General features: G+C 42.9%; 1 protein-coding gene across 1 annotated transcript in view; it reads left to right on the top strand.

The window, feature by feature from the left end:
- The window catches only part of TMEFF1 (transmembrane protein with EGF like and two follistatin like domains 1), a 102,779-nt gene that overhangs the window by 60,975 nt on the left and 15,472 nt on the right, over positions 1–26,332 (top strand). Inside the window, exons 6-7 of the mRNA XM_060199090.1 lie at positions 17,716–17,864; positions 20,033–20,098. Coding sequence (XP_060055073.1) covers positions 17,716–17,864; positions 20,033–20,098 — 215 coding nt within the window. The remainder of the gene's footprint in view (positions 1–17,715; positions 17,865–20,032; positions 20,099–26,332) is intronic.

The raw sequence follows: 26,332 nt of genomic DNA, 5'->3' as shown, positions 1-26,332 counted from the left end.
ACTGATGGTCTGGTTTTCTGTTTACTCCACGTGAAGAAATGACGATTGGAGGAACAGAAGCCACACAGATCTCAGCACAGTGATCTTGTTTTTCACTTTGTCAGTTTCCTCTTTATTTATTCCCAGTTCAGTGTTCTCTCGTCTCCTTGTGGTGCTGCCTTCTGCACAGCTGTTGCTAAAAGCTTTAATGCTGACTTCAGGCCCTTGTAGCACAAAATGGATCTTTACTTCCTCAATTTCCCTTTAGCGTATGTTTTAAAACCCTCTACCTTACTCATCCATTCTTTCACTGTGTATTTTCTATTTTATCTTTTATCTAGCCCTGAACTGCAGAGTCAGGCCTTTCACTGAACACTAGTGGCGAAGCTTTATTAGTATGTATGCCTCACATGGGTTTTCCAAATCAGGACCACCTGTTCTCAGTATTCATGGATCAAAATCAACGTCTGGATGATGTTTAGTAAAATTAAATGTCTGATCATTTGCTTGTTGCATATCTGAAAGTAGGTAAGAATTAGCGAAAACCAAGTTCAATAACTAGTGAATTTACTGGGAGTCGGGCGGTAGCACAGCGGGTTAAGCTCATGTGGTGTAAAGCACAAGAACCAGCGTAAGGATCCTGGTTCGAGCCCCCGGCTCCCCACCTGCAGGGGAGTCGCTTCACAGGCGGTGAAGCAGGTCTGCAGGTGTCTATCTTTCACTCCTCCTCTCTGTCTTCCCCTCCTCTCTCCATTTCTCTCTGTCCTATCCAACAACAACAACATCATCAACAACAACAATAATAATAATTATAACAATAAGAAAAGGGCAACAAAAGGGAATAAATAAGTATTTTTTTAAAAAAGCGAATTTACTGTTTCTATCTGGATTCTATCACTTGGATTCCATGTGTCCTTTCATTGCAGTCAGTGTGACTTGATTTGGCAGAATATGCTTTTGAAAGCAGCAACCCATAGAGTGAGAGAAGTGATAAACAATTTGGACTTTAGAGTGAGCAGATAATGAATGCTATGGTCTGTACACAACGGAGAGCACTTTGTGTGTGTTATCTCTATTTTTGCAGAGAGGCATTTCTAGTCAGTGCTCAGGACTATTCTGTAATCATGTTCAGAGTAAAATACTGTCTGTGATTGATTGCCGTTGGCTCCTTTGTCTGTGTTTATTCCTTCGCCAATGTCTTTGTTAAGTCCTATTTTATACATTTTGTCGCCGTCATCTTTCATCTTGAAATGGAAAGAGATTGAGATCTATTGTTTAGAAGTAGAACAAATTCCAGCTATCAGTAATTGCAAAGACAGCCACAGATGGGACATTTACTTGGCAAAAAAAAAATACATGTGCTTCTTTGAATAAATAGAGTCATGATATAACAATATACTCATGGTAAAATAATATACAGCGTTTGCCCAGTCACAGCAGCTGGGTTATATGTGCTGAATTTATTTGTGTATGTGTATATTATTGGAGGGCTTGCAACCACTGCTTTTGCATAGAAAGGCCTAGACCACAGGACAGCTGACTAATACCGAGGGGTGTGAAGACTAAGGAGCACAGTGGGACAGACAGCCGATTCCAGGGCGGAATGCTGATGCAATATACAAAATCATTAAAAACAGTTGTTACATTTAACTAAAAAGCCAGTGACTAGCCTAAAACATTTGAACCTACTATGAAAGGAACAAAAAGCTTTAGAAGTATCTAACCTTTCAGTCTTACTGCTGTTTGCAGTTGAGCTATCTATTGTCAGTGCCTGCACTACAAATCCACTGCTCCTGGAGGCCGTTGTTTCCCATTTTTGCTATCCTTGTTGTTACTGCTGTTATTGCTGCTGCTGTTGGATAGGACAGAGAGAAATCGAGAGGGAGGAAGACAGAGAGGGAAAGAGAAAGACAGACACTTGCAGACCTGCTTCACTGCTTGTGAAGCCAATCCCTTGCAGGTGGGGAGCTGGGGCGCGAACTAGCATCCTTGTGCCGGTCCTTGTGCTTCGCACCATGTGCGCTTAACCCTCTGTGCTACCACCCACCTCCCAGTTTTGCTTTGTTTTTTCCTAATGTTGTAACACCAAGAAAGCTGTATGGAGATTTTGTTAGTCCTTCAAGTCACCTTCTATGTGCTTTTCAAGGTTTCCAGAGGAAATGTTAGTACGCTTGTCTGTGGGTAATTTTGACTCAGCCATATAGACATTTAGGCATGGAAAGTGGAGAGTGGACAACTGCATTTATTTGCCTTTCTTAACCCTCAGAAGGATGCTGATGACATTTCTTACTTCAGGAACTGCTATTTGAGGACTTCAAAAAAAAAAAAATATATATATATATATTAGGGGGCCGGGCGGTAGCGCAGCGAGTTAAGCGCACGTGATGTGAAACTCGAGGACCAGCAAAGGATCCCGGTTCAAGCCCCCAGCTTCCCACCTGCAGGGGAGTCACTTCACAAGCAGTGAAGCAGGTCTGCAGGTGTCTGTCTTTCTCTCCCCCTCTCTGTATTCCCCTCCTCTCTCCATTTCTCTCTGTTCTATGCAACAACAACAACAACATCAATGGCAACAATAACAACAGCAACAAGCGCAACAAAATGGGAAAAAATGGCCTGCAGGAGCAGTGGATTCATAGTGCAGGTACCAACCCCCAGAAATAACCCTGGAGGCAAAATAAAATAAAATATAAAATAAAATAAAATAATAAATGTCATGTACTCTAGTTCTTTCTGTTTTTAAAGGGCCTATTCCTTTAAAGGAGGGTGGGCATGGGGGGAGAGAACCAGGACACCACTGTCAACACATGTGGTCCCAGAGGTCTGACTTGGAGCTTCACACATACAGAAACTGCACAGCACCATTGCTCCACTCACTAACTTTTCTTCTGCACGGTGCTCGCACGTGGTAGTGGGGTCTCCACCCCTGTGCAATACTGCTGAGCCCCTACTCTTACATTTTCTTTAAAAACTGTGCTGGTGATCACTGTTCATCCTGACTTCCCTGGGCAGGCAACCTCACCAATGTAGGGCTCAGAACCTCACCTCTCCTGAGCCCTACTCACTAGGGAAAGATAGACACAGGCTGGGGGCTATAGGTCCACCTGCCAATGTCCATGTCAAGTAGAGAAGCAGTTATGGAAGCCAGACCTCCCATCTTCTGCAGCCTAAAAAGAATTTTAGTCCATACTCTGAGAGGGGGCGAAAACATGAGGGGAAGATGACCAGAGGGCTCTGAACCCCAGTTCCACCAGGACCCAAACTGTCACCAGGAATCTTTTGTTTTATACCATTACTGAAAAGGAAGTGAATTTGGAAAACTCTAGAGGAATCAGAGAAAACTCTAGAGGAAGTCAGAGGAAAACACTAGAGAAAGTCAGGGGAAACTTTAGAGGAAGTCAGGGGAAACTCTAGAGGAAGTCAGAGAAAACTCTAGAGGAAGTCAGGGAAAACTCTAGAGGAATTCAGGAAAACTAGAGGAAGTCAGAGAAAAACTCTAGAGGAAGTCAGAAAACTCTAGAGGAAGTCAGGGGAAACTCTAGAGGAATCAGAGAAAACTCTAGAGGAAGTCAGGGGAAACTCTAGAGGAATCAGAGAAAACTCTAGAGGAAGTCAGAGGAAAACTCTAGAGAAAGTCAGGGGAAACTTTAGAGGAAGTCAGGGGAAACTCTAGAGGAAATCAGAGAAAACTCTAGAGGAAGTCAGGGAAAACTCTAGAGGAATTCAGGAAAACTAGAGGAAGTCAGAGAAAAACTCTACAGGAAGTCAGAAAACTCTAGAGGGTCAGGGAAAACTCTAGAGGAAGTCAGGGAAAACTCTGGAGGAAGTCAGGCACTGTTTTGCTTATGAGAGAAAAGAGGGAAAAGGAAGGTTAGATGTGACCTACGAGAAAGTAAAGACAGAACTGAAGAAAAATTTGGCAAAATATCTATTATCTGTCTGTCTATATCTGTCCATATATAGGTAGGTAGGAAGATAGATACAGATACATGTAGATGAAAGTAAACCCATATCTCTGACCTAGGGAGAAATATTACAGTTCCTGTTGGAGGGGAATGGGGGCACAGAATTCTGGCGGTGGTGGGAACGGTGTGGAAGTACACCTCTATTATCTCATAATTTTATAAATCACTATTAAATCATTAATAAAAAAAATCTTTAAAAATGTAGTAGTGACCCACTAAGCAGACTTAACAGTTCACTAATAGCAACCAGGAGGTGGTGCAGTGGATAATGTAGTGAACTCTCATGCATGAGGTCCAGAGTTCAGTCACCAGTATTGGGCCATGTGCCAGATTTGTGCCCTATTCTCTCATAAATGTGTATGTATGTATGTATATATGTGTATATATACACATTTACGTATATATACACTTACATGTATATATATTCCATTAATGATTTTGAGAAGAATTGCTGTATAACATCATTATAATAAAGACCATAACATCTCAGAGAAACGTGGTGGGTTGTTTCACTGACATTTAAAAGACTCCATCCTATTTTGTGTTTGGATTCTTGGAACCATTTGAAAAATAATAATTCTTATAATTACAATAGAAAACAAAAAGATAATTTAAAAAAAAGAACATTTTATTTTGTCTCCAACACTCAACTTTTAGTTGATGCTCTAGGTACTGTCAGCAGGCCTGATTGTAGCTGACCTCACCCTTTTGTTTTCTCAAAACAGTGTGATTGTTGTATGTACATCAATGTAGGAATACATTTGAAATATGAAAATAAGACTGAGCAGGTTCTTTTGAGTAAGTGTTTGGAACTTTATTTATTTGTGTGTATTATGTTGGAAAAACCATAATGCGTTTTTGCATAGAAAAACTCCTGATGACTTTTCTGACAACCCAATATTTATTCCCTTCCCTGCTCTGCAGTTTTATTTATAATTTATGCAAATTTTGTTTCCAAGAAGCTTTCCCCCTTCCTTCATGACATTGTATACCCATTTAGTTCAAATGACAGTTTGCACAGAATTATGAACTTTACTTTTTTTTTCACTGTCACTGCAGCTTTAAGCCTGCATAATTCCATAATTCTTTCCTTCTTCCTCCCTCCCCTCCCCTCCCCTCCCCCTCCTCTTTCTTTCCATCTATCTTTCTTTCTTTTTCTTCCTTTCTTTCTCTTTTTCTTTCTTCCTTTCTTCTAAGAAACCATTAAGCAGTCTACTTCTTGAAACTTCCTTTTTGTGTAACCATTATGCCATATATATGCTTTTTTTTCCTCACCATAGCATTGCCCAGCTCTGGTTTATGGTGATGTGGGGGATTGAACTTGGGACTTTGGAGCCTTAGGCATGAGAGTCTCTTTGCATAACCATTATACTATCTACCCCAACCCTGGTGCTCCCCTGTGGTAGTGGGAAGCTTGACCCAGACAGACCCTTACATGTGTTATCCTGTAAACTATCTCTCCTAGAACCCTGATTTTATCTTCTTAATGCTTACCTTTTGAATTCATATCAGAATCTGGGTTGTTAAAATTACAAGAAATTTTATTTTTTACAGGTATTTCCAGTGAAAATGTTTCTCTTTAAAAATATTTTATTGACGTACTCATTTTATTTTTTAATGAGAGAGAAACAGAGAGATAGATACATAGAGACCAGAACACCTATCATCTCTGGCTTGTGGTGCTGGGGATTAAATCTGGGATCTCAGAACCTTAAGCTTGAATGTCTTTTGTATAAATATTATTGCTATCTCTCCATTGTGAAAATGTTTTTCAAACCAGTGGGCTATGGAGTCAGTCTGCTTAATGAGTCAGTACTGATAATTTTTAAGACAACATGATAGAAAATATTGCTTTGTCTCAATGTAGTACACGACTAAGGCCAAATCTCTGTTCTGGGTGGGTGGTAATATATTTGCTTTCCTCTTTACAATCTTAAAAATGCCTGAGCTTGAATTTCACTTAAGTCCTAACACAGACACACAGTTAACAACGTCAGGTTGAGCCTGATGTAAAGTTTCGAGACCTCCTTTGAATCTGGAGAGGTGACAGTCGATTGACTATGTGGGTCATAGTCGGTCTGTAGCCGCAGTAACTTGGTCTCATGCCATTGTGGCTCCCGTGTGGTGTTAGTGCTCAAGCATGGACTGTGTTTAAATGCAAAATTCTTTATCTTTTGTCACGTCGTACAGCTTTGAATTCTCTTTTTTTGCTCCTGGAATCCACGGGCCTAGCCCGAGCCCTGGTTATCTACTTTTTAAAACTCTTACTCTTTCATACCAAACGATCTCACTTACTAGCGGGACTTAATAAACCAGGGACAGGGAAGGGAGCACAGAGCGAAACAGGGACTGGACATGGAATCACACCAAAGCGAAGGACTCTAGGGAGGGAGGAGAGGGAGAGAACTTGGGCGGGCCTGGTATATACTGAAATTGTATACATGTGTCTGCACCTGCACGCTAAAGCGTTAGCCCCTCAGTAAACAAACAAGCAAACCAGTAAGTAAAACCCTTACTCTTTCTACTCTTGTATGAAGTATCACTTAGATCAGGAGTCAGCAGTTTTTCCTGGAAGCCTCCCTTGCTACCTTCCACAATTCCAGCGAGCCAGTGTTTGACTACCTTGGTGTGGAGAAGTATCTTCTGCATAGCACACAGACTGCTGGGGCACTAGGAGGTTGTGAGCTGAGAGCAAGGGGGCTTCTCTTGGTGACTTCTCTATTTCCTGAACTTCCTTAAGTTGAGTAGATATTGTAAGGTCCCGCTACAGGACTCTGTAGGACTTGTGCCAGTTCATACTAGCATTTATTAATATTTATTAGTATTTATTTATTTATTTATTTATTTATTTATTTATTTATTTATTTTTACCAGAGCCCTGCTCAGCTCTGGCTTATTGTGGTGCAAGGGGATTGAACCTGGGACTTGACGGAGCCTCAGGCACGAGAATCTGTTTGCAGAACATACTAGCGTTTTATCACTCGCTGAGAGCTGAGGACAGGGCCATTGTGAGGATTTAATATGTGTGTAAAAATTTAGAATTGGACTTGACTTGTAGACCTCATTCGGTTTTTGTTTAATCTGAGTGGTACTTTCTATGTTGGTTACCAAAGAGAGGAAGAGGATAGATATTTTTCAAAAGAATACCTTTCAGGTGTGCATAACATTTGATAATTTCAGAGGGCTTTGAACAAAAGCTTCTCTGTTTTCTTACCAGTGTTGTGAGACATTATTTCCGTTTTCAAGGACTAAACTTGTGATTTGCCTAAATCCGAGATGGCATTGAATTTATTCATTTACGTACGGATGTCTGCATTTGTGCCTTTGAAATTCATAGTGTTAGAAATTCAGAAGCTTTACAAAGTTCTACCATAAAAAGGTCTGTTTCCCACCTAAGTTCCCCTGCTCCTCCTCCGTTGTCTTTACTAAAGGTAGTCATTGAGATGTTTCTTATTTAATCTCCTAGAGATATTTTATGCAAGTCTGTATAAGCAAATACATACGTGTGTTCTCTTTTTTTTTCTATTAAAAGAACTAATGGAAGGGGGTCGGGTGATGGTGCACAAGGATCCTGGTTTGAGCCCCCGGATTCCCACCTGCAGGGGGGGTTGCTTCACAAGTGGTGAAGCAGGTCTGCAGGTGTCTGTCTTTCTCCCTATCTTCCCATCTCTCTCAGTTTCTCTCTGTCCTAGCCAAAAAAAAAAAAAAAAAAGTGGGGGAGATGGCTGCCAGGAGCAGTGGATTTGTAGTGCCGGCAACTGGCCCCAGCAATAACCTTGGAGGCAAAAACAAACAAACAAACAAACAAAACTAATAGAAGCATACTAGAGTTTCTGCTTTTTTTTTTTTTTTTTCCTGGAGAAGGACTAGAACTCAGCTCTTATAATGGTGCTGGCAGGAATGGAAGTCTGATTATTATTATTTATTATTTAGAGGCATTGCCTCTTCCAACTCCTTAGTCCTGTTCTGCCCCGTTGTCACTGAAAGCCAAACAGTGCCACGTCAGCTTTTGCAAATGGCAACATTGTGAAGGCCAAAGTGATGCCCAAGTTAACCGCTTCGTTCTTTTGTTCACATGGGAAAAAGGGAAATAGACTAGAAAACAGAGAGGTGGCTGTAAGGGTAGGAAGGGTCCTACATCATAGGTTCCTGGATCATGGCTGCTTGGATCATACGGGCCTCCGTGGTCCTCCTCCTAGGACAAAACCTCAGTTACTGTTATTAAAAATTACTTTAAAGGGACAAGGGAGCAGGAACAGAATTAGAGATGTAATTTTCTTTTTTCTTTTTCCCTTTTGTTACCCTTGTTGTTATCATCATTGTTGTTGTTATTGCTGTCATTATTGTTGGATAGGACAGAGAGAAATGGAGAGAGGAGGGGAAGACAGAGGGGGAGAGAAAGATAGACACCTGCAGACCTGCTTCACCACCTGTCAAGTGACTCCCCTACAGGTGGGGAGCCGGGGGCTCAAACCGGGATCCTTCCGCTGGAAGCTCCATGTGTGCTTAACCCGCTATGCCACCACCCAGCTCCCCCTTTTTTATTATTATCTTTATTTATTGGATAGAGACAGCCAGAAACTGTGAGGGAAGGGGGGGTGATAGAGAGGGAGACAGACAGAGAGACACCTGCAGCCCTGCTTCACCACTTGTGAAACTTTCCCCCTGCAGGTAGGGACCGGGGGCTCGAACCCGGGTTCTTGTGCACTGTAACCTGTGTGCTCATCCAGGTGCCCCCTCTCTCCCTTCCCCTCCCTCTCCCCCCATCTGTTTACAGTCCCCCTCTCCTACGCCTCCTTTCTCCCTCCCCCCCAGAGAGTGAACCTCTGGCTTCTGGTGAGGACAGGCTTTGAACCTGAAGCTCTGTCTGCCTCAGAGTCCACGGGCAGAGCTGCTCCACCAGCTCGGCAGCCTCGCTCTTTCCTTGTTACAAGTTGCTATGCAATCTTGCCTTTATTATCTGGCCTTTCTCATTCCTGACATGGTTCTATATTACTTTTGTTCACTAGCCATTTATTATCATCCCAATTTTGCTCACTTTAATTTCTAAACCCTGGACTGAACTTTTTTTTTTTTTTTCTATAAAGGACCAGATGGTAAATACTTTACATTTTGCAGGCCACATATGGTCTCTGTCACATATTCTTTTTTCCCCTCCTGCCACACATTTAAAAATATAAAAACCTTTTTTTTTTTTTTTTTGGTTTTAATACGTTTTTCTTAGTTTTTTTTCCCTTGTTGCCTTAATGTTTAAAGTTAATGGACTATTATGTGGACAAAGGTATATGAACATCTATCTGTACATTTGGTTTAATGCATAAAAATAAAACATGTCAATCCCACCTCTTAATCTAGAACATTATTAGTGTTTTAGAGCTACCCCTCCCCTTTACTCCCCAGTTACACCTTTTTCTTCCTGGCTACTTTTCCCTACTGCATTTTGTAGCAATCACTACCTTGCTTTCTTTAGAGCTTTTTAATCGCCTTTGATATAGTCTTAAAAATGTATTGTAGAGGGAGTTAGACAGTAGCGCAGCTGGTTAAGCAAGCAGGTGGTGCAAAGTGCAGGGAGCCCAGTTCGAGCCTCTGGCTCCCCACCTGCAGGGGAGTCGCTTCACAGGCAGTGAAGCAGGTCTGCAGGTGTCTGTCTTTCTCTCCCCTTTCTCTGTCTTCCCCTCCTCTCTCCATTTCTCTCTGTCCTATCTAACAACAACCACATCAATAACAACAACAGTGTTAAACAACAAGGACAACAAAAGGGAAAATAAATTTTAAAAGAATCTACTGTTGGGGTGAGTTTTAGATTTCTTCTAAGTGGAATCATACTGTGTGTGCTTTGCTCACCGTTTCACAATTCATCCATTTCAGCGCACATGACTCTAGTCCTCTCAGTGTCACTGCTTATTGAATCCAGTTGCTTGATTGCACCACATCTGTTTACGCTCCCTTTGACTGTTGATGGACATTGGGACTGTTTCCAGTTTTTTTTTTTTCTCATGAAGAAAGCTGCTTATTCATGTCCCCTGGTACCCATGTCTAAGAGATTTTTCAGCTTACAAGATGGTTAACTTGCTGAGCATTTCGACCCATTCATGACAGTGCTTGTTCTCCAAAGTGATCATACCAGTAAATTCTTCCATGAACTAAACACGAGGATTCTCCTTGTGTTGTTTTCGCCGGGCTGGCTTCACGGGCGGGTAACAGACGACCAGGGACTCATGGTTGAGCTGTAGGCAGTATCTCTTTATTCATGCAGGACGCAGCACAATCTAAGACGAGCTAAGTTAAACTCAAAGTACAGTACCCTAAAACTCACAATGCTGTCTTTATATATACTTCCCAAGTAGGGTGGAAACAGGATGTGACATAGAGAGGGTGGAGAGAAAAGTGACTGGTGACAATCAGGGTGTGATAAAGAAGGGATCAGGGTGTGACAAGGAGGGGGCGTGGAGCAAAAACATATCATGAAACAGTGGGGATTGAACCAATGCCCTGGAGGGAGGGTGGAACTTGTTAACAGCGGTTATGTAAATAGAATGAAGTGGTTATGTAAATAGAATAGTGTTAAGCAGGGGGGATTTAAACCAAATGAAACAGAAGGGGTCTCATGCATACCAACATCCTTGCACTCGACTCTTCCCCATACCTGATACTGTCCCGCTCCTGAATCTTTTTGTCTACTGAGTGGCTCAGTGGTATCTCGCTGTGGCTTACATTTGCGCATTTTCCTGACTATTGAACAGGTTTTCTTTCTCACACTTCTCATATGCTTCCTGTTTTATTCTGATTTCCTATTTTTTGCTCTTTATTTATTTTATTTATTTTTTTTAAAGGTGAAAATTCTCTCTCTTTTTTTAAAAATATTTTATTTTATTTATTTATTCCCTTTTGTTGCCCTTGTTGTTTTATTGTTGTAGTTATTATTGTTGTCATTGTTGGATAGGACAGAGAGAAACGGAGAGAGGAGGGGAAGACAGAGAGGGGGAGAGAAAGACAGACACCCGCAGACCTGCTTCACCGCCTGTGAAGCGACTCCCCTGCAGGTGGGGAGCCAGGGTTCGAACCGGGATCCTTATGCCGGTCCTTGTGCTTTGCGCCACCTGCGCTTAACCCGCTGTGCTACAGCCCGACTCCCTGCTCTTTATTTTTCTCATTGAGCCATGTTGTTATATTTTGTGGGACGAGGCTCTTGTGCATCTGTGATTTCACTGCTTGGGATCATGCTTTTTTTTTTTAAAAAAAAAAGATTTATTTATTTTATTAATATTTATTTTTGTTGCCCTTGTTGTCTTATTGTTGTAGTTATTGTTGTGGTTGTTACTGATGTCTTCGTTGTCGGTCAGGACAGAGAGAAATGGAGAGATGAGGGGAAGACAGAGAGGGGGAGAGAAAGAGCCCCCGGCTCCCCACCTGCAGGGGAGTCGCTTCACAGGCGGTAAAGCAAGTCTGCAGGTGTCTATCTTTCTCAGGAACTAGGCAGGGATGTCCAGTCTCACTACTTCTGTTCATCATAGAAGTCCTTGCCTTTGCAATCAAACAAGAAAGAAATATTAAAGGAATTCAGATTGATAAGGATGGAGTTAAATTATTAGTATTTGCAGATTATATGCTGTTATACCTAGCTAACCCCAAAAACTCTGCCAAAAGAACTGCTTGAAATCATCAATAAATTTAGTAAAGTAGCAGGCTACTAAATCAATACTCGGGAGGCGGGCAGTAGTGCAGCAGGTTAAGTGCATGTGGCGCAAAGCGCAAGGACTGGTGTAAGGATTCCGGTTCGAGCCCCCGGCTCCCCACCTGCAGGGGAGTCGCTTCACAAGTGGTGAAGCAGGTCTGCAGGTGCCTGTCTTTCTCTCCCCCTCTCTGTCTTCCCCTCCTCTCTCCATTTCTCTCTGTCCTGTCCAACAACGATGGCATCAATAACAACTACAACAATAAACAAGGGCAACAAAAGGGAATAAATTTAAAAAAATTTTAAAAAAACCACAAAATCAATACTCATAAATCTGTGACATTTCTTTATGCAAAAGATGGGCCAGAGAAAGGGGACTCAAGGAAGCAGTCCCATTTACAACTGTATCCAAAAAGGACAAAATAGCTAGGAATATATCTAACAACAGAGGTGAAGGAGCTTTTCCAGGAAAACTTTATAAGAGACTCTTAAATAGAGGAGAAGACAAAGAAATGGAAGGACCGCCCCTGTTCATGGATCGGAAGAATAAGTGTTATTTAAATGGCAGTCTTGCCAAAAGCAATCTGTAGATTCAGTGCAGTTCCCACCAACAGAGTTCTGTGTCCCCATCCCCTGCATTGGAAATTGCCGTAGTCCCCCCAAGGTCATTGATAGGGGTTGATTCTATAACTATTACTGTCTATATTTATGTCTCACTATATTATTATCCTCCACTTTTTGTTTTCCCCAATAGTCTTACCTCCTTTCTCTCTTTCTTTTCTTCTTTCTTTCTTCCCTCCAGAGCTCCCTTTTCCTTCCTTCCTTCCTTCCTTCCTTCCTTCCTTCCTTCCTTCCTTCCTTCCTTCCTTCCTTCCTTCCTTTTGCCTCCAGGGTTATTGCTGGGGCTTGGTGCCAGCACTATGGACTTACTGTTTCTAGAAACCATTCCCCCCCCCCCTCATTTTACTGGATAAGACAGAGAAATTGAGAGGGATGGGGAGATAGAGCGGGAGACAGAGAGACACTTACAGATCTGTTTCACCACTTGTCAAGTTCCCCCCTGCAGGTGGTGGGGTGTGTGTGTCAGGGGTGGGCGTGGCTCCAACCCGGATCCTTGCATGGGTCCTTGTGCTTAGTATTATGTGCTCTTAACTCTTAACAGGGTGCCTCACCACCTGGCCCCTCTTCACCTTCCTTCCTTCCTTCCTTCCTTCCTCCCTCCCTCCCTCCCTCCCTCCCTCCCTTTTTCTTTTTTTCCCTTATTAGGGGATTAATGTTTTACATTCAACAGTAAATACAATAGTTTGTACATGCATAACATTTCTCAGTTTTCCATATAACAGTACAACCCCCTCTAGGTCCTCTGTCATCCTTTTCCAGGACCAGTACTCTCTCTCTCCCCGCCGCCCACCCCAGAGTCTTTTACTTTGGTGCAATACACCAACTCCAGTCCAGGTTCTGCTCGTGTTTTCTCTACTGATCTTGTTTTTCAACTTCTGCCTGCCCTTCCCTTCCTTTCTAATTCACCCCTACACCTATTCCAACTTCTAAGTGTCTTTCTTTTTCCTCTTCTCTCTCAGATAAGAGAAACGGTGGCTGGCTTCCTCTGCCATTCTCCAGATTTGCTTCCCTTTCATTGACGGTATAGAAACAAGATTCCTGGTGCCAAACACTTTGGGTCCTGGTGGAATGGGGGTACAGAGTCCTCTGGTTTACATCCCCTTATCATTTATCCCTCTGGGTGTAGGGACCAAAAATCTTTTTGGGGTGCAGAAGGTACGAGTTCTTGCTTCTGTAGTTGCTTCTCTGCTGGACATGGGGTTGGCAGGTTGATTCCTACCTGCAGCCTGTTAGAATGATTTTTCTACTGCCTTTATAACTACTGACAGTCAGCGGGTGACCGGAAGTTTTTACTTCTTCCAAGTTACATTTATTCTCATCCTTGAATGACAGTGCTCTTTATATAGAATTCTCTTTTATCTCTCAGCACAGTGCAGGTGTTAGCTCACTGCCTTTGGCTATAAATAAACACTTTGGCTTCAGTATTGCTTTCACCCCTCTTATTCCTGCATCTTTGAAGGTAATCTTTCTCTTTCTGGATGTTTTAAAAGCATCCTTTGTTGTTGTTACATAAAGTTTCACTGTGAAATTTTAGTGCCTATATTTCTTTGAAAATACTCTGTTTAGGATTTATTAGACTTCTTTTTTTAATACTTATTTATTCATTCCCTTTTGTTGACCTTGTTGTTTTATTGTTGTAGTTACTGATGTCGTCATTGTTGGATAGGACAGAGAGAAATGGAGAGAGGAGGGGAAGACAGAGAGGAGGAGAGAAAGACAGACACCTGCAGACCTGCTTCACCGCCTGTGAAGCGACTCCCCTGCAGGTGGGGAACCAGGGGCTTGAACGAGGATCCTTACATTGGTCCTTGCACTTTGTGCTACCTGCGCTTAACCCGCTGCACTACTGCCCAACTCCCTTTATTAGACTTCTTAAATATCCATATAATATTTTCTTTTAGTTTTTTAAATTTATTTAGTTTCCCTTTTGTTGCCCTTGTTGTTTTTTAAATTTTTATTGTTGTTACAGTTATTAATGTTATTTATGTCATTGTTGTTAGATAGGACAGAGAGAAATGGAGAGAGGAGGGGAAGACAGAGAGGGGGAGAGAAAGATAGACACCTGCAGACCTGCTTCACCGCCAGTGAAGGGGGGACTCCCCTGCAGATGGGGAGCTGGGGCTGGAGCCGGGGCTTGAACCGGGATCCTTATGATGGTCCTTGCACTTGGCACCACGTGCACTTAACCCGCTGTGCTACCGCCCGACTCCCTTCTTTTAGTTTTTAAAAAGTCTAAAGAGAAATTACTGAGCATATTTATACCCATTTCTCACAGCCTCAACTCATTTCAGAACTGTAATCAGTTTTGTTCTCCCAACTTTGCTTTATCTTTCTGTATCATTTTTAATTTTTTAAATTATCTTTATTTATTGTATAGAGAGCCAGAAATCAAGAGGGAAGGGAGAGGAATAGAGGGAGGGAGAGAGACACAGAGACACCTGCAATCCTGCTTCACTGTTTGCAAAGCTTTCCCCCTGCAGGTGGGGACCAGGGGCTCGAACCTGAGTCTTTGTGCATCGTAACACATGCATTCAACCAGGTGTGTCACCACCTGGCCCCTGTCTTTTCTTTTCATATCCTTTTGATTCTGATGGTGTTAAGATTTCTTCTGACTTGCTGTCCAGTTCACAAATCCACTGTTGCTTATATAATCTGCTGTTAAATCTGCCCTTTAAGAAAAATTAATAGTAATATATCCTCCATTAGAAATTCTGTAGGGGTCAGGTGGTAGCACAGCGGGTTAAGCGCATGTGGCACAAAGCGCAAGGACTGGCATAAAGATCCCGGTTTGAGCCCCCGGCTCCCCAACTGCAGGGGAGTCGCTTCACAGGCTGTGAAGCAGGTCTGCAGGTGTCTATTTCTCTCCCCCTCTCTGTCTTCCCCTCCTCTCTCCATTTCTCTCTGTCCTATCCAACAACAACGACATCAATAATAACTACAACAAAACAACAAGGGCAACAAAAGGGAATAAATATTTTTTTAAAAATTATGTAGGTTCTTTTAAAAATTGGTTTGGTCTGCTTACAGGGCTTTATTTCCTTGGTAATTATAGCTGTGCAAGTGAGTCTGCTTGTATATGCTCAACTTCCCTTCCCTTTCCTTTCCTTTCCTTTCCTTTTCTTTTCTTTTCTTTTCTTTTTGCCTCCAGGGTTATTGCTGGGCTCAGTGCCTGCACCATGAATCCACCGCTCCTGGAGGCCATTCCCCCCCCCCTTTGTTGCCCTTGTTGTAGCCTTGTTGTGGTTATGATTGTTGTTATTGATGTCGTTCATTGTTGGATAGGACAGAGAGAAATGGAGAGAGGAGAGGAGGACAGAGGTGGGGAGAGAAAGACAGACACCTGCAGACCTGCTTCACTGCTTGTAAAGTGACTACCCTGCAGGTGGGGAGCGGGGGGGGGGGGGGCTCGAACCAGGATCCTTATGACAGTCCTTGCGCTTTGCGCCATGTGTGCTTAACCCACTGTGCTACCACCTGACACCCAACAACTTCATTTTCTTAGAACTTAGAACATGTTTGAGAGGGGGCTGGACGGTGGTGCACCTCGTAAAGTGCACATTACTAAGTACGAGCACCCACTCAATGATCTGGGTTCTAGCCCCCTGCTCCCCACCTGTGTGGGGGGACTCCTCACAAGCAGCGAAGCAGGTCTGTGTCTCTCTCTCTTTCTGCCCCATCTCTCTCAATTTCTCTCTGTCCTATCTTATAAAATAGGAAAAAAAAAAATATATATATATATATATATATATATATATATATATATATATATGGCCGCCAGGAGCAGTGGATTTGTAGTACTGGCACCGAGCCCCAGCAGTAACCCTGGAGGCAAAGAAAAACAAAGAAGAAAAGAAAATGCCTGAGATATTTGATGATAGAGATTTTTCCCTCCTAAGGACAGTTTGTTTCTGTCACTCTCCCAGTCCCTTGACACCTTAAGATAAGTTTTCACCTTGAGATCTTTCAGCCTAGCCCAGAAGTAGCATTTTTAGTTACACACCTGGAGGCTGGCTCGTGGTGGCGACTTCTCAGGGGACATGACTTTCTTCTCTCTCTTCAGTGCCAAGACTAAGTACAGCATTCCTTGCCTACCTTAAACAGTCCCCTAGAAATAAGACAACTCATTTGTTTCTCTTTTCTGATAGATACAGAGAGTGAGGGAAGGAGGAGGAGGAGGAGGAGAGAGAGAGAGAGAGAGGCAGAGAGAGGCAGGCAACCACAGCACCAAAGCTTCGTTGAATACGGTGGAGGCCAGGTTCAAACCTGGGTGTGCACATGGCAAAGCAGTCCACACGGTCTATTGTTATCTTTTGTTCTCTTGGCCTGCATGGCCAAAAATTTGATAGTTGAATTTGCCCAGTTTGGCATGTCGCCCAGGTGAAAACCATCTTTAGCAATTCAGTTGACTCTTCTCTGTTCATGACTCCATTTAACTTTTTTCCTCTGCCAATTCTCTGTTTCGTACAAGCTTCCACATGCACTTAAAACAATGTTTTAAAATAATGTATGTAGTATTTTGTTTTGTTTTCAGAAGGGTAGAGTTTGGGTTTTTAGTCTACCTGTCACTAGAAACGAGCTTGCGTGGTTCTCTCTCTCTCTCTCTCTCTTTCTTTCTTTCTTTCTTTCTCTATTTTTCAACTAGATTTTAAAATTTTTCTTGGAAGGACTGACCATGCAGTCAGCTTCCCTGGCCTGTCTCTGCCAGGTGGTTTTAGTCTTCTGCGGACACTGCTTCTTAGGTAGATAATGAAGCTAGAAAAGACTTTTGAGGGGTTATATCTGACCTCTTTCCTATCTATTAGTCTTTGGAAATCTGCCTAATTATTTGAGGAGGCAGATACATCATTCTTTTGACTTCATAGATCAGTAAAGATTTAGAGGAAGAATCAGGACACATAACCTGATAATTAGTTGGGCTAGTTATAACTAGGATCCTGACTTTTGACTCATAATTCTGTATCTTTTCCACTGTCCTGTGTTGCTTTTCAATTAGTGTTGTTAACATTGTCACCTCCTGACTATTGTATCTGGATGTTAAAATTTTAGAGGACTCGCTGGATTAACAGCTGCATCAAATCATCTCTAAATTCTCACCTGAAGGAAATTATTAGATGAGTGTTCGCGTTGCTTAAACTTTGATGTGACATAAACCAATATATATTGATTTATGGGGGCTGGTGGTGGTCCACCCAGTTGAGTGTACATGCTATCATGTCCAAGTACCAGGGTTTAAGTCTCTGGTCCTCACCATAGAGAGGGATGCTTCATGGGTGGTGACGCAGTGCTGCTGGTATCTCTCTCTCTCTCTCTGTTTTTTCTCCTCAACTTATCTCTGTTTCTCTCCAGTTAATAATGATAAAGAATAATCCCCAATACATTGACTGTTGCAGAAAGCAGGAAAGAAATTGCTCTTTTGCTGTTGGAATATTGTGAATTACTTTGTTGGAAAATACAGGTGATTTGTGTCTTTTCCCCACACAGGTGTGTATGTAATATAGATTGCAGCGGCTACAGTCTAAACCCTGTGTGTGCTTCGGACGGGAGCTCCTATAATAACCCCTGTTTTGTTCGAGAAGCATCTTGTATAAAGCAAGAACAAATTGATATAAGGCATCTTGGTAATTGCAAAGGTAAAATCCATACTGTATACCCAAAGGCCTGTATTTAACTGTAAACATGTAAATATATATATATATTTTAAAGATTTTATTTATTTATTTATTAATGAGAAAGATAGGGGAGAGAGAAAGAACCAGACATCACTCTGGTACATGTGCTGCCAGGGATCGAACTCAGGACCTCATGCTTGAGAGTCTAGTGCCTTAGCCACTGCGCCACCTCCTGGACCACCATGTAAATATATTCTTGATTGTTTATTTTGGTAGTGTTCTAGATTTGTAAAAATGAAAAATATTTAACATTTCAAATTATTTTTAGGACTTATTTGTTTTCTTGTTAACTTATTTTATTTTTATCTTCTGAAAATAAAAACTTATTTCTTGATTGTTTATTTACTATTTATAGTTATTAAATGGCTATTTATAGTTCTTAAATGTCTCAAATCTGTAATCATTATCACTGCTTAAGAAATAGCTCTTTTTCTGCACCCCATAATGACCCTGGGTCCATACTTTTAGAGGGATAAAGAATAGCAAAACTATCCGGGAAGGGGATGGGATATAGAGTTCTGGTGGTGGGAATAATTGTGTGGCGTTGTACCCCTCTTATCCTATGGTTTTGTCAGTGTTTCCTTTTATTAAAAAATTATTTATTTATTTTCCCTTTTGTTGCCCTTGTTTTTTAATTGTTATTGTAGTTACTATTATTGTTATTGATGCTGTTGTTATTTGATAGGACAGAGAGAAATGGAGAGAGGAGGGGAAGACAGAGAGGGGGAGAGAGAGAGAGACACCTGCAGACCTGCTTCACCCGCTGTGAAGCGACTCCCCTGTAGGGGGGGAGCCGGGAGCTCGAACCAGGATCCTTACGCCGGTCCTTGTGCTTCGCACCGCATGCACCTAACCCACTGCACTACCTCCCGACGCCCCAGTGTTTCCTTTTATAAATTAAAAATTAAAAAAAAAAACAAGGAAAAAAAAGAATTAGCTCTTTTAATTTTAGTAAAATTATAAATGTTTCTTCCAGTTTTTATCTTAGAGCAGTAAAGTTTACTTTGTTGTCACGGTCTCTCTGGCTCTTGCCTCACACTTACTATTTATCACCTTCCATTTAGAATTCTTTCTGTCCTTGTTTCTTGCCACAGTTGAGAAGCCATGGTGGCAGCAAGAGTGACTGCTTTTCATTCCTTCTGCAACTGTCCAATCACTTAAAGCAGAGACTCTCAGCCTAAGCCTTCTCTCCGCAGTAATATTGCAGCGTGTTAACACGCCAGGGTAGTGTGTCATTTCCCAGTAACACACAGAGCTAGGCACATTCTCATGAACTGGAATTATATTGTCTCTACTTACAAAGCTTCACTTTGATCTTGAAGAAGTCATGTGATTCCCCCCCCCCCTTGGTATAGAATTTAGAACATAGGCCGAAAGCATTAACTGAGAGAAGGAATCCTTTTTTTTTTTCTTTTTTCTTTTTTGAGCATCTAGTGCATGATTGGTACCTGAAATCTCAAATCAGACCAAACTTAAGAATTTTGTTAATTGAAATTCATGCAGATGTAGGACCCTCTTGAGTAGCTGATTCTTAGCCTTTATCTTAGTCGCCTCTATAATATTTCCACCCACATCTGCCCATACCTCCCCTGTCCTCTCCAACTATGTATTAGAAGCTTGAAGCTTGTACCCCATAACCAGTATTTACGGTCTGTTGTTAAGCTTCTTAATCCAAAAGCAACTTACCAGTCAAGTGGTCATTTTCATATTAAAAGTTGTGTGAAAACGCAGCTGAAATTCTGTGACATCTTGAGACATTGCACTTTGGAGAAAGGGTTGACCACTTCTTTTTTGGATATGCATTACTTGAGATTGTACAGGAAAAAAAAAAACAACCTTTTAATTCCTTAAAAGAATTTAAGCTAAACTTGAGCTAAAGTCTAGATGATAGTAGACTTGAGCTAAAGTCTAGATGATAGTAGACTGTTGTTGAAAGCACACCTCAGCCTGGGATGTCCCGAGATTTGAGGCAGATATGGCACAACAGGTGAAGAGCATGATGGGAAACATGAGCGCAACAACTGGACAGAGAAAAGAGAGTCAGGAAAGGAGCTGAGGCCTTTGGAATATTTGGGAGTCTCATGGTGTGATCGAAACATAAAAATTATCTTCTACACTTCTCTCTCTAGATCCCGATGATGGCAGTTTGTTGGGAAAGAAGAATGATGGACTCCAATATCGACCGGATGTCAAAGGTACTGAAGCGCGATTTTTTTTTTTTTCCTTTCAGATTTTGGCCAACTCTTTAAGGATGGCCACTGTTGTGACGGACCCTTCCAGCTTCACTCTCTGTCGGGGTAGACTTTAGGCACTTGACCAGTAGTGACAATACTTGAGGTAGATAACAGTGTTTCCCAGTTTACAGACTACTCTTTCTCTTTCCTTTTTTAAAATATTTTTTTAAGTATTTATTTTCCTTTTTTGTTGCCCTTGTTGGTTTTTTTATTGTTGTTGTTATTGATGTCGTCATTGTTAGATAGGACAGAGAGAAATGGAGAGAGGAGGGGAAGACAGGGGGGGGAGAGAAAGACAGACACCTGCAGACCTGCTTCACCTCCTATGAAGTGACTCCCCTGCAGGTGGGGAGCCGGGGGCTCGAACCGGGATCCTTATGCTGGTCCTTGTGCTTTGTGCCACACATGCTTAACTCGCTGTGCTACCACCTGTCTCCCTTTTCTCTTCTTTTCTTTTCTTGTCTTTTCTCTTCTTTTTATTTATTTACTTTTAATATTTATTCCCTTTTGTTGCCCTTGTTTTATTGTTGTAGTTATTATTGTTGTTGTTATTAGATAGGACAGAGAGAAATGGAGAGAGGAGGGGAAGACAGAGAGAGGGAGAGAAGACAGACACCTGCAGACCTGCTTCACTGCCTGTGAAGCGTCTCCCCTGCAGGTGGGGAACCGGGGGCTCAAACCGGGGGGTCTTTACGCAGGCCCTTGTGCTTTGCGCCACCTGCACTTAACTTGCGCTACCACGTGACTCCCCACCCCCTTTTTTAAAAAAATACTTACCTTATTTTGTTTGATAGGAGTAGACTGAAACTAGGGATAGATGTATGAATATGTTGCTATGAAGTTCGGGGCAAGGGTGTAGGGAAGCCAGAAAGAGTATATGGATTTTTGGTTTTTGCCTCCACGGTCATCACTGGGGTTCAGTGCCTGCCGTATGAAATGCCTCCAAAAGGTCATTTTTCCCTTTTTTGTTTCCCTTGTTGTTGTTGTTAATGTTATTTATTTTTTTTTTATTATTGTTGTTGTTAGTTAAGACAGAGAGAAATTGAGAGAGGAAGGGAAGACAGAGATGGGGAGAGAAAGACAGACACCTGCAGACCTTATGAAGTGACCCCCCCCCCCCTTGCGGGTGGGCAGCAGGAGGCTGGAGCCGGGATCTTTACGTCAGTCCTTGTGCTTTGCACCATGTGCGCTTAACCCACTGTGCTACTGCCTGGCCCCTGAATTTTTATTTATTTATTTTTTAACTGTAGGGGTTTAAAGAAGTAATGTGTCCTAGAGTTACTGATGCACTTGCTACTATATCAGTCATTGTCTCAGCATTTGAGTGTACCTTCCAAGTGTGTATCTTGACTACTAGTAGCGATTCCTCTGGCTTTGTTTGTGTTGTGTGTGGATAACTAGGCCAGACAGCCAGTAGAAGGTCCCTTTACAGATGTGAAGCCACTTGGCTCCGAGCTTTCTTATATCACTGTCACTCAGAACCACACTTTCTTTTTTGTCTTTGGGAAACACTGCCACTGGTGGCGCATTCATTTCTGAAAGCCTCTGGGAGTGGATGAAGACGCTGTGTGACCAAGTATACATGTCAGAGGACACACACACACACGCACACGCACACGCACACACACACACACACACACGCACACACACACACTTTGTTAAGAGATTAGCAGCTGCCGCTGTTCTTGGGGCCTGCCATCACTTGCCTGAGGCATTGTTCAGATAGGCCCCTTTGGTGCCTGGTTCTTGATATTTGAGTCTACATCTCTGGCTTGGTTTCTGAATTCTTGCTTTGTAATAATACGTTAAGCTCTTCTCACCCCCACCCCACCCCCACCCTCACCCCCACCCCCACCCCACCCCCGTTCCCCCAACTTCTCGGAAAGGGACGGCAAATGGGGCTGTAGTTGATGCTTGCATAGTTGTGCAGCTTCCGGTGGACTCCTTTCCTTCTTTCTCTCTTCCTTTCATCTATCCTTCCTCCCTCTCCCTCGCTCCCTCCCTCCCTTCCCTCTTCCCCTTTCCCCCTGCCCTCTTCCCTTCCCTTCTTTTTAGACAGGCAGATAGACAGACAGGCAGGCAGGCAGGCAGGCAGGCAGGCAGGCAGGCAGGCAGGCAGGCAGACCGACTGACCTAGACCACAGTGCTGCTCTACCATTCACAAAAGCTTCTCCCATGTCATGGTTGGGGGGGGGGGGTGCGTAGAAACCAGGCCCTCGCACCTGGCAAAGTATGCACTCCACTGAGTGAGCTGTCTTCTCCCACCATTTAAAGCTTTTAACCCCCCTTTTAAAATCTTTACTTTTTATGTTATCTAATATCCTTGGCCTAGAGGTTGAATGATTGGACATCCCGCTGTATCTGTGTTCTTGGTGGGACAGTAGTATAATGGTTCTGAGTATATATTCTAGAGTCAGTTTCCTGAGCCTAAGAGACCACAGCTGTAAAACGAGGGAAGTCACATTCGCTGCCGAGGATTACTCCTGAATGGTGTGTTTCACCATGGATGCACTAGGTTGTTATCACAGTGATTGCCAATAGTTTTCTGCATTTATTGTTGCTAACTGTGCTTATCCTCAGCACTGAAGTCTTCCTGTCGGCGACATGTTTAATGTGCCTTCTATTTGGCGCAAGCAGTTACTGAATTTGTTACCTCCTCTCTGTCCGATGCCTTCACATATTCGGGTTATTATTTAATCCTTGTGACATGCTGTTCTCACTTTGTAGGTGAAGAAGCTAAAGCAGTCAGAGGTTGTGAGTCATGGACACTGGCCGAACAAAGGCCAGAATTGAGGCTTTCTGACCCTAAGCCCTGGTGTTTCTCCTCTAGCATCACAGAATTTTGTCCTTTCCCCCCCTGCTTTCTTTCTTTGCTTGCTTTCCTTCAGAATACTTAACCTGCTCTTTATGCCTTAAATTCACCTCGATGGGGAGTCGGGCGGTAGCACAGCGGGTTAAGCACACATGGCGCGAAGCAAAAGGACCAGCATAAGGATCCCGGTTCGAGCCCCCGGCTCTCCACCTGCAGGGGAGTCGCTTCACAGGCGGTGAAGCAGGTCTGCAGGTATCTCTCTTTCTCTTTCCTTCTCTGTCTTCCCCTCCTCTCTCCATTTCTCTCTGTCCTATCCAACAACAACATCAGTAATAACACCAATAGTAACTAACAACAATAAAACAACAAGGGCAACAAAAGGGAATAAATAAATAAATTAAAAAAAAATTCATCTCGATGAACCTTCTTGTTTCTTCCCCAGTTCTGCCTTTCTCTAAGCTCTTGGTACCTGTAATCAGTTACTGTGTGAGATGGTCACATTCCTCAAGACACCTGGTGCCGTGACTGAGAATGTGAAGTAGCATTTTTAGCTTGAAGCCATACCAAAAATGTTGCTGTGTTCTGAGTGTTAGGAACTGTACAGAAAGGAATAAAGCAAACATCTGGAGTCTCTGGGAGCTCATAGATTCATGGTAAAGACAGATTAAAATAGGCAGTGACTAAACACTATCTTGTATGTTATGGTCATTAGGGTCTTACCACCAAGGCCTGCTTTCTTTTGCCAAGGCAGAATTACAGATAGGAGTGGGAAGAGACCTTTTTTGGAGGCCAGTTATCATTCTATTATATTTGTATCCCCAGACTTTCCACCTTATGCACCCCATAAAGAATTTTGGTCCATACTCCCAGAGGGAGAAAGAATAGAGAAGCTTCCGGGGCCGGGTGGTGGCGCACCTGGTTGAACGCATATTACGGTGCACAAGGATCAAGCCCCCGGTCCCCACTTGCAGGGGAAAAACTTTGCAAGTGGTGAAGCAGTGCTGCAGGTGTCTCTCTGTCTCTCTCCCTATCACCTCCTTCCTTCTTGATTTCTGGCTGTCTCCAATAAATAAAGGTAATACCAAATGGGGGGGGGGAGAATAGGAAATTTTGCAGTGGAGAGGATGGGACACAGAACTCTGGCGGTGGGAACTGTGTGGAATTGCTTTCACAGTTCTCCTTCCAGGTAGAGCCCCCCCCCGAAACCTCCTTTCAACATCAGATTGAGAGAGAGCAGAGACACTGCTGTACTGCTGATGGCATCCCCCCTCCGGCGGTGCCAGGCACCTGAGCCTTGAACGTGTTGCAGTGTGAGCTGCCTTTTCTGCTCTGCTTTTCCACACTTCTCCTCTACTCCTCCGTCTCTCACACCCTTCCCCCTTCCTGCTTCCTCTTTTTACTTTGTTCCTGTGCATATTCTCCACATGTGTTGGCACCTTTAATTGTATTTGGGGGGGGTGATGAGCATTTTTTAGCACATGATTTGCTCTTGTGGCTCATGCAGTAGTCATCGCACAGGATCCTCTCTCAAGCCTCGTGAAAGGCAAGAGTCTATTAAAACCCTGACTTGACACTTATAAAATCTCAGGCTGAGAGAAGGGAGTCTGCACAAGTTTATACAGTCAAGAACACACAACATTTGTTAGCTAGAAATGTCAGGAAGCTTGGGAGTTTTTCTTATACATGGAAATGTCTTTAAGTATTGGGAAATCTCATATGAATCAATGTATTAGTGGATGTGCCAGAAAAAGATGTTTAAAACCCATTCCTGAGCAGGCATCTGAATGGATAGGTGTGTATATATAATGGATAGGTGTGTATATATATTTGAGAGAGCCTAGTGACAGAAAAGAATGCTAGGGATTGAGCCTGGGACCTCCAAGCCTCAGGCATGAAAAGTCTTTGTCAAAGGCTTTAGTTTGAGGCTCTGAAGCCTCTGGTTCACCACCATAAGCCAGAGCTGAACAGGTCTTCGATTTCACCCCTCCACCCCATCTCTCTCATTAAAATAAATAATATACGTATGTATACGTATATATATTATGCCACTAGGGTTATTGCTGGAGCTCTTCATGCTGGCATGCCGACACTATGAATCCACTGGTCCAGGAGGCCACACCCCATTTTATTGGATAGAACAGAGAAATTGAGAGAGGAGAGGGAGACGGGGAGACAGAGAGACACCTGCAGACCTACTTCACTGCTTGGACCTCCCAGCAGGTGGGGAGCCAGGGCCTAAAACCAGGATCCTTGTGCTTTGTACTGTGTGTGCTTAACCTGGTGTGCTACTGCCTAGCCCTAAAATATTCTTTTAAAAAGTCTTTTGCGGGAGTCGGGCAGTGGCGCAGCAGGTTAAGCGCAGGTGGAGCAAAGCACACCGGCGTAAGGATAAGGGTTCGAGCCCCCAGCTCCCCCACCTACGGGAGAGTCACTTCACAGGCAGTGAAGCAGGTCTGCAGGTGTCTTTCTCTCCCCCTCTGTGTCTTCCCCTCCTCTCCATTTCTCTCTGTCCTATCCAACAGGGATGACATCAATAACAACAACAATAATAACTACAACAGTAAACAACAAGGGCAACAAAAGGGGATAAATAAATATTTAAAATTTTTTTTTTAAAAAGTCTTTTGCATAACCACGATGCTGTCTCCCCAGCCCACTTCCAATTTCTGATCGTTGTATCACATACAATGATCTTAGGTCGATTTTCTTTGTTTCGACTCAGTTCAGTTCCGGTCATTATGCTTCAGTCTAAATAGCAGCTCACCTGCATGTTTACATGTCAGGTAATTTACAATTCCTTTTTTTATGTTTTTCACTCTCTATATCCTCAGAACTTTTCTCTGCAATAACATATACTAAAAACAAACAAAAACTAAATAAAAAGAATAATGGGGGGAAAAAGATTAAAGGGCTGGGTTTAACATTTTCTTTTTTTTTAATTTTTATATTTATTTGTTTTCCCCTTTTGTTGCCCTTGTTGTTTTTCATTGTTGTTGTAGTTATTATTGTTGTTGCTGTTGATGTCGTCGTCGTCGTTAGGACAGAGAGAAATGGAGAGAGGAGGGGAAGACAGAGAGGGGGAGAGAAAGACAGACACCTGCAGACCTGCTTCACCGCCTGTGAAGCGACTCTCCTGCAGGTGGGGAGCCGGGGGCTTGAAGTGGGATCCTTAACCTGGTCCTTGTGCTTTGTGCCACGTGCGCTTAACCTGCTGCGCTACCACCCGACTCCCGGGTTTACCATTTTCAGTGTTGGGCGGTGGTGGGCCCAGTTAAGCACGTGTTACCACGTGCAACGTCCCAGGTTCAAGCCCGCACTCCACACCTGAAGAAGGGCTACAGGTACCTCTCTTTCTCCCTTGCTAGCTGCTCCTATCTATCAAT

Source organism: Erinaceus europaeus, chromosome 10 (assembly GCF_950295315.1).
Source record: "Erinaceus europaeus chromosome 10, mEriEur2.1, whole genome shotgun sequence".
NCBI lineage: Eukaryota > Metazoa > Chordata > Mammalia > Eulipotyphla > Erinaceidae > Erinaceus > Erinaceus europaeus.
This window is presented reverse-complemented; position numbering and strand designations above follow the sequence as displayed.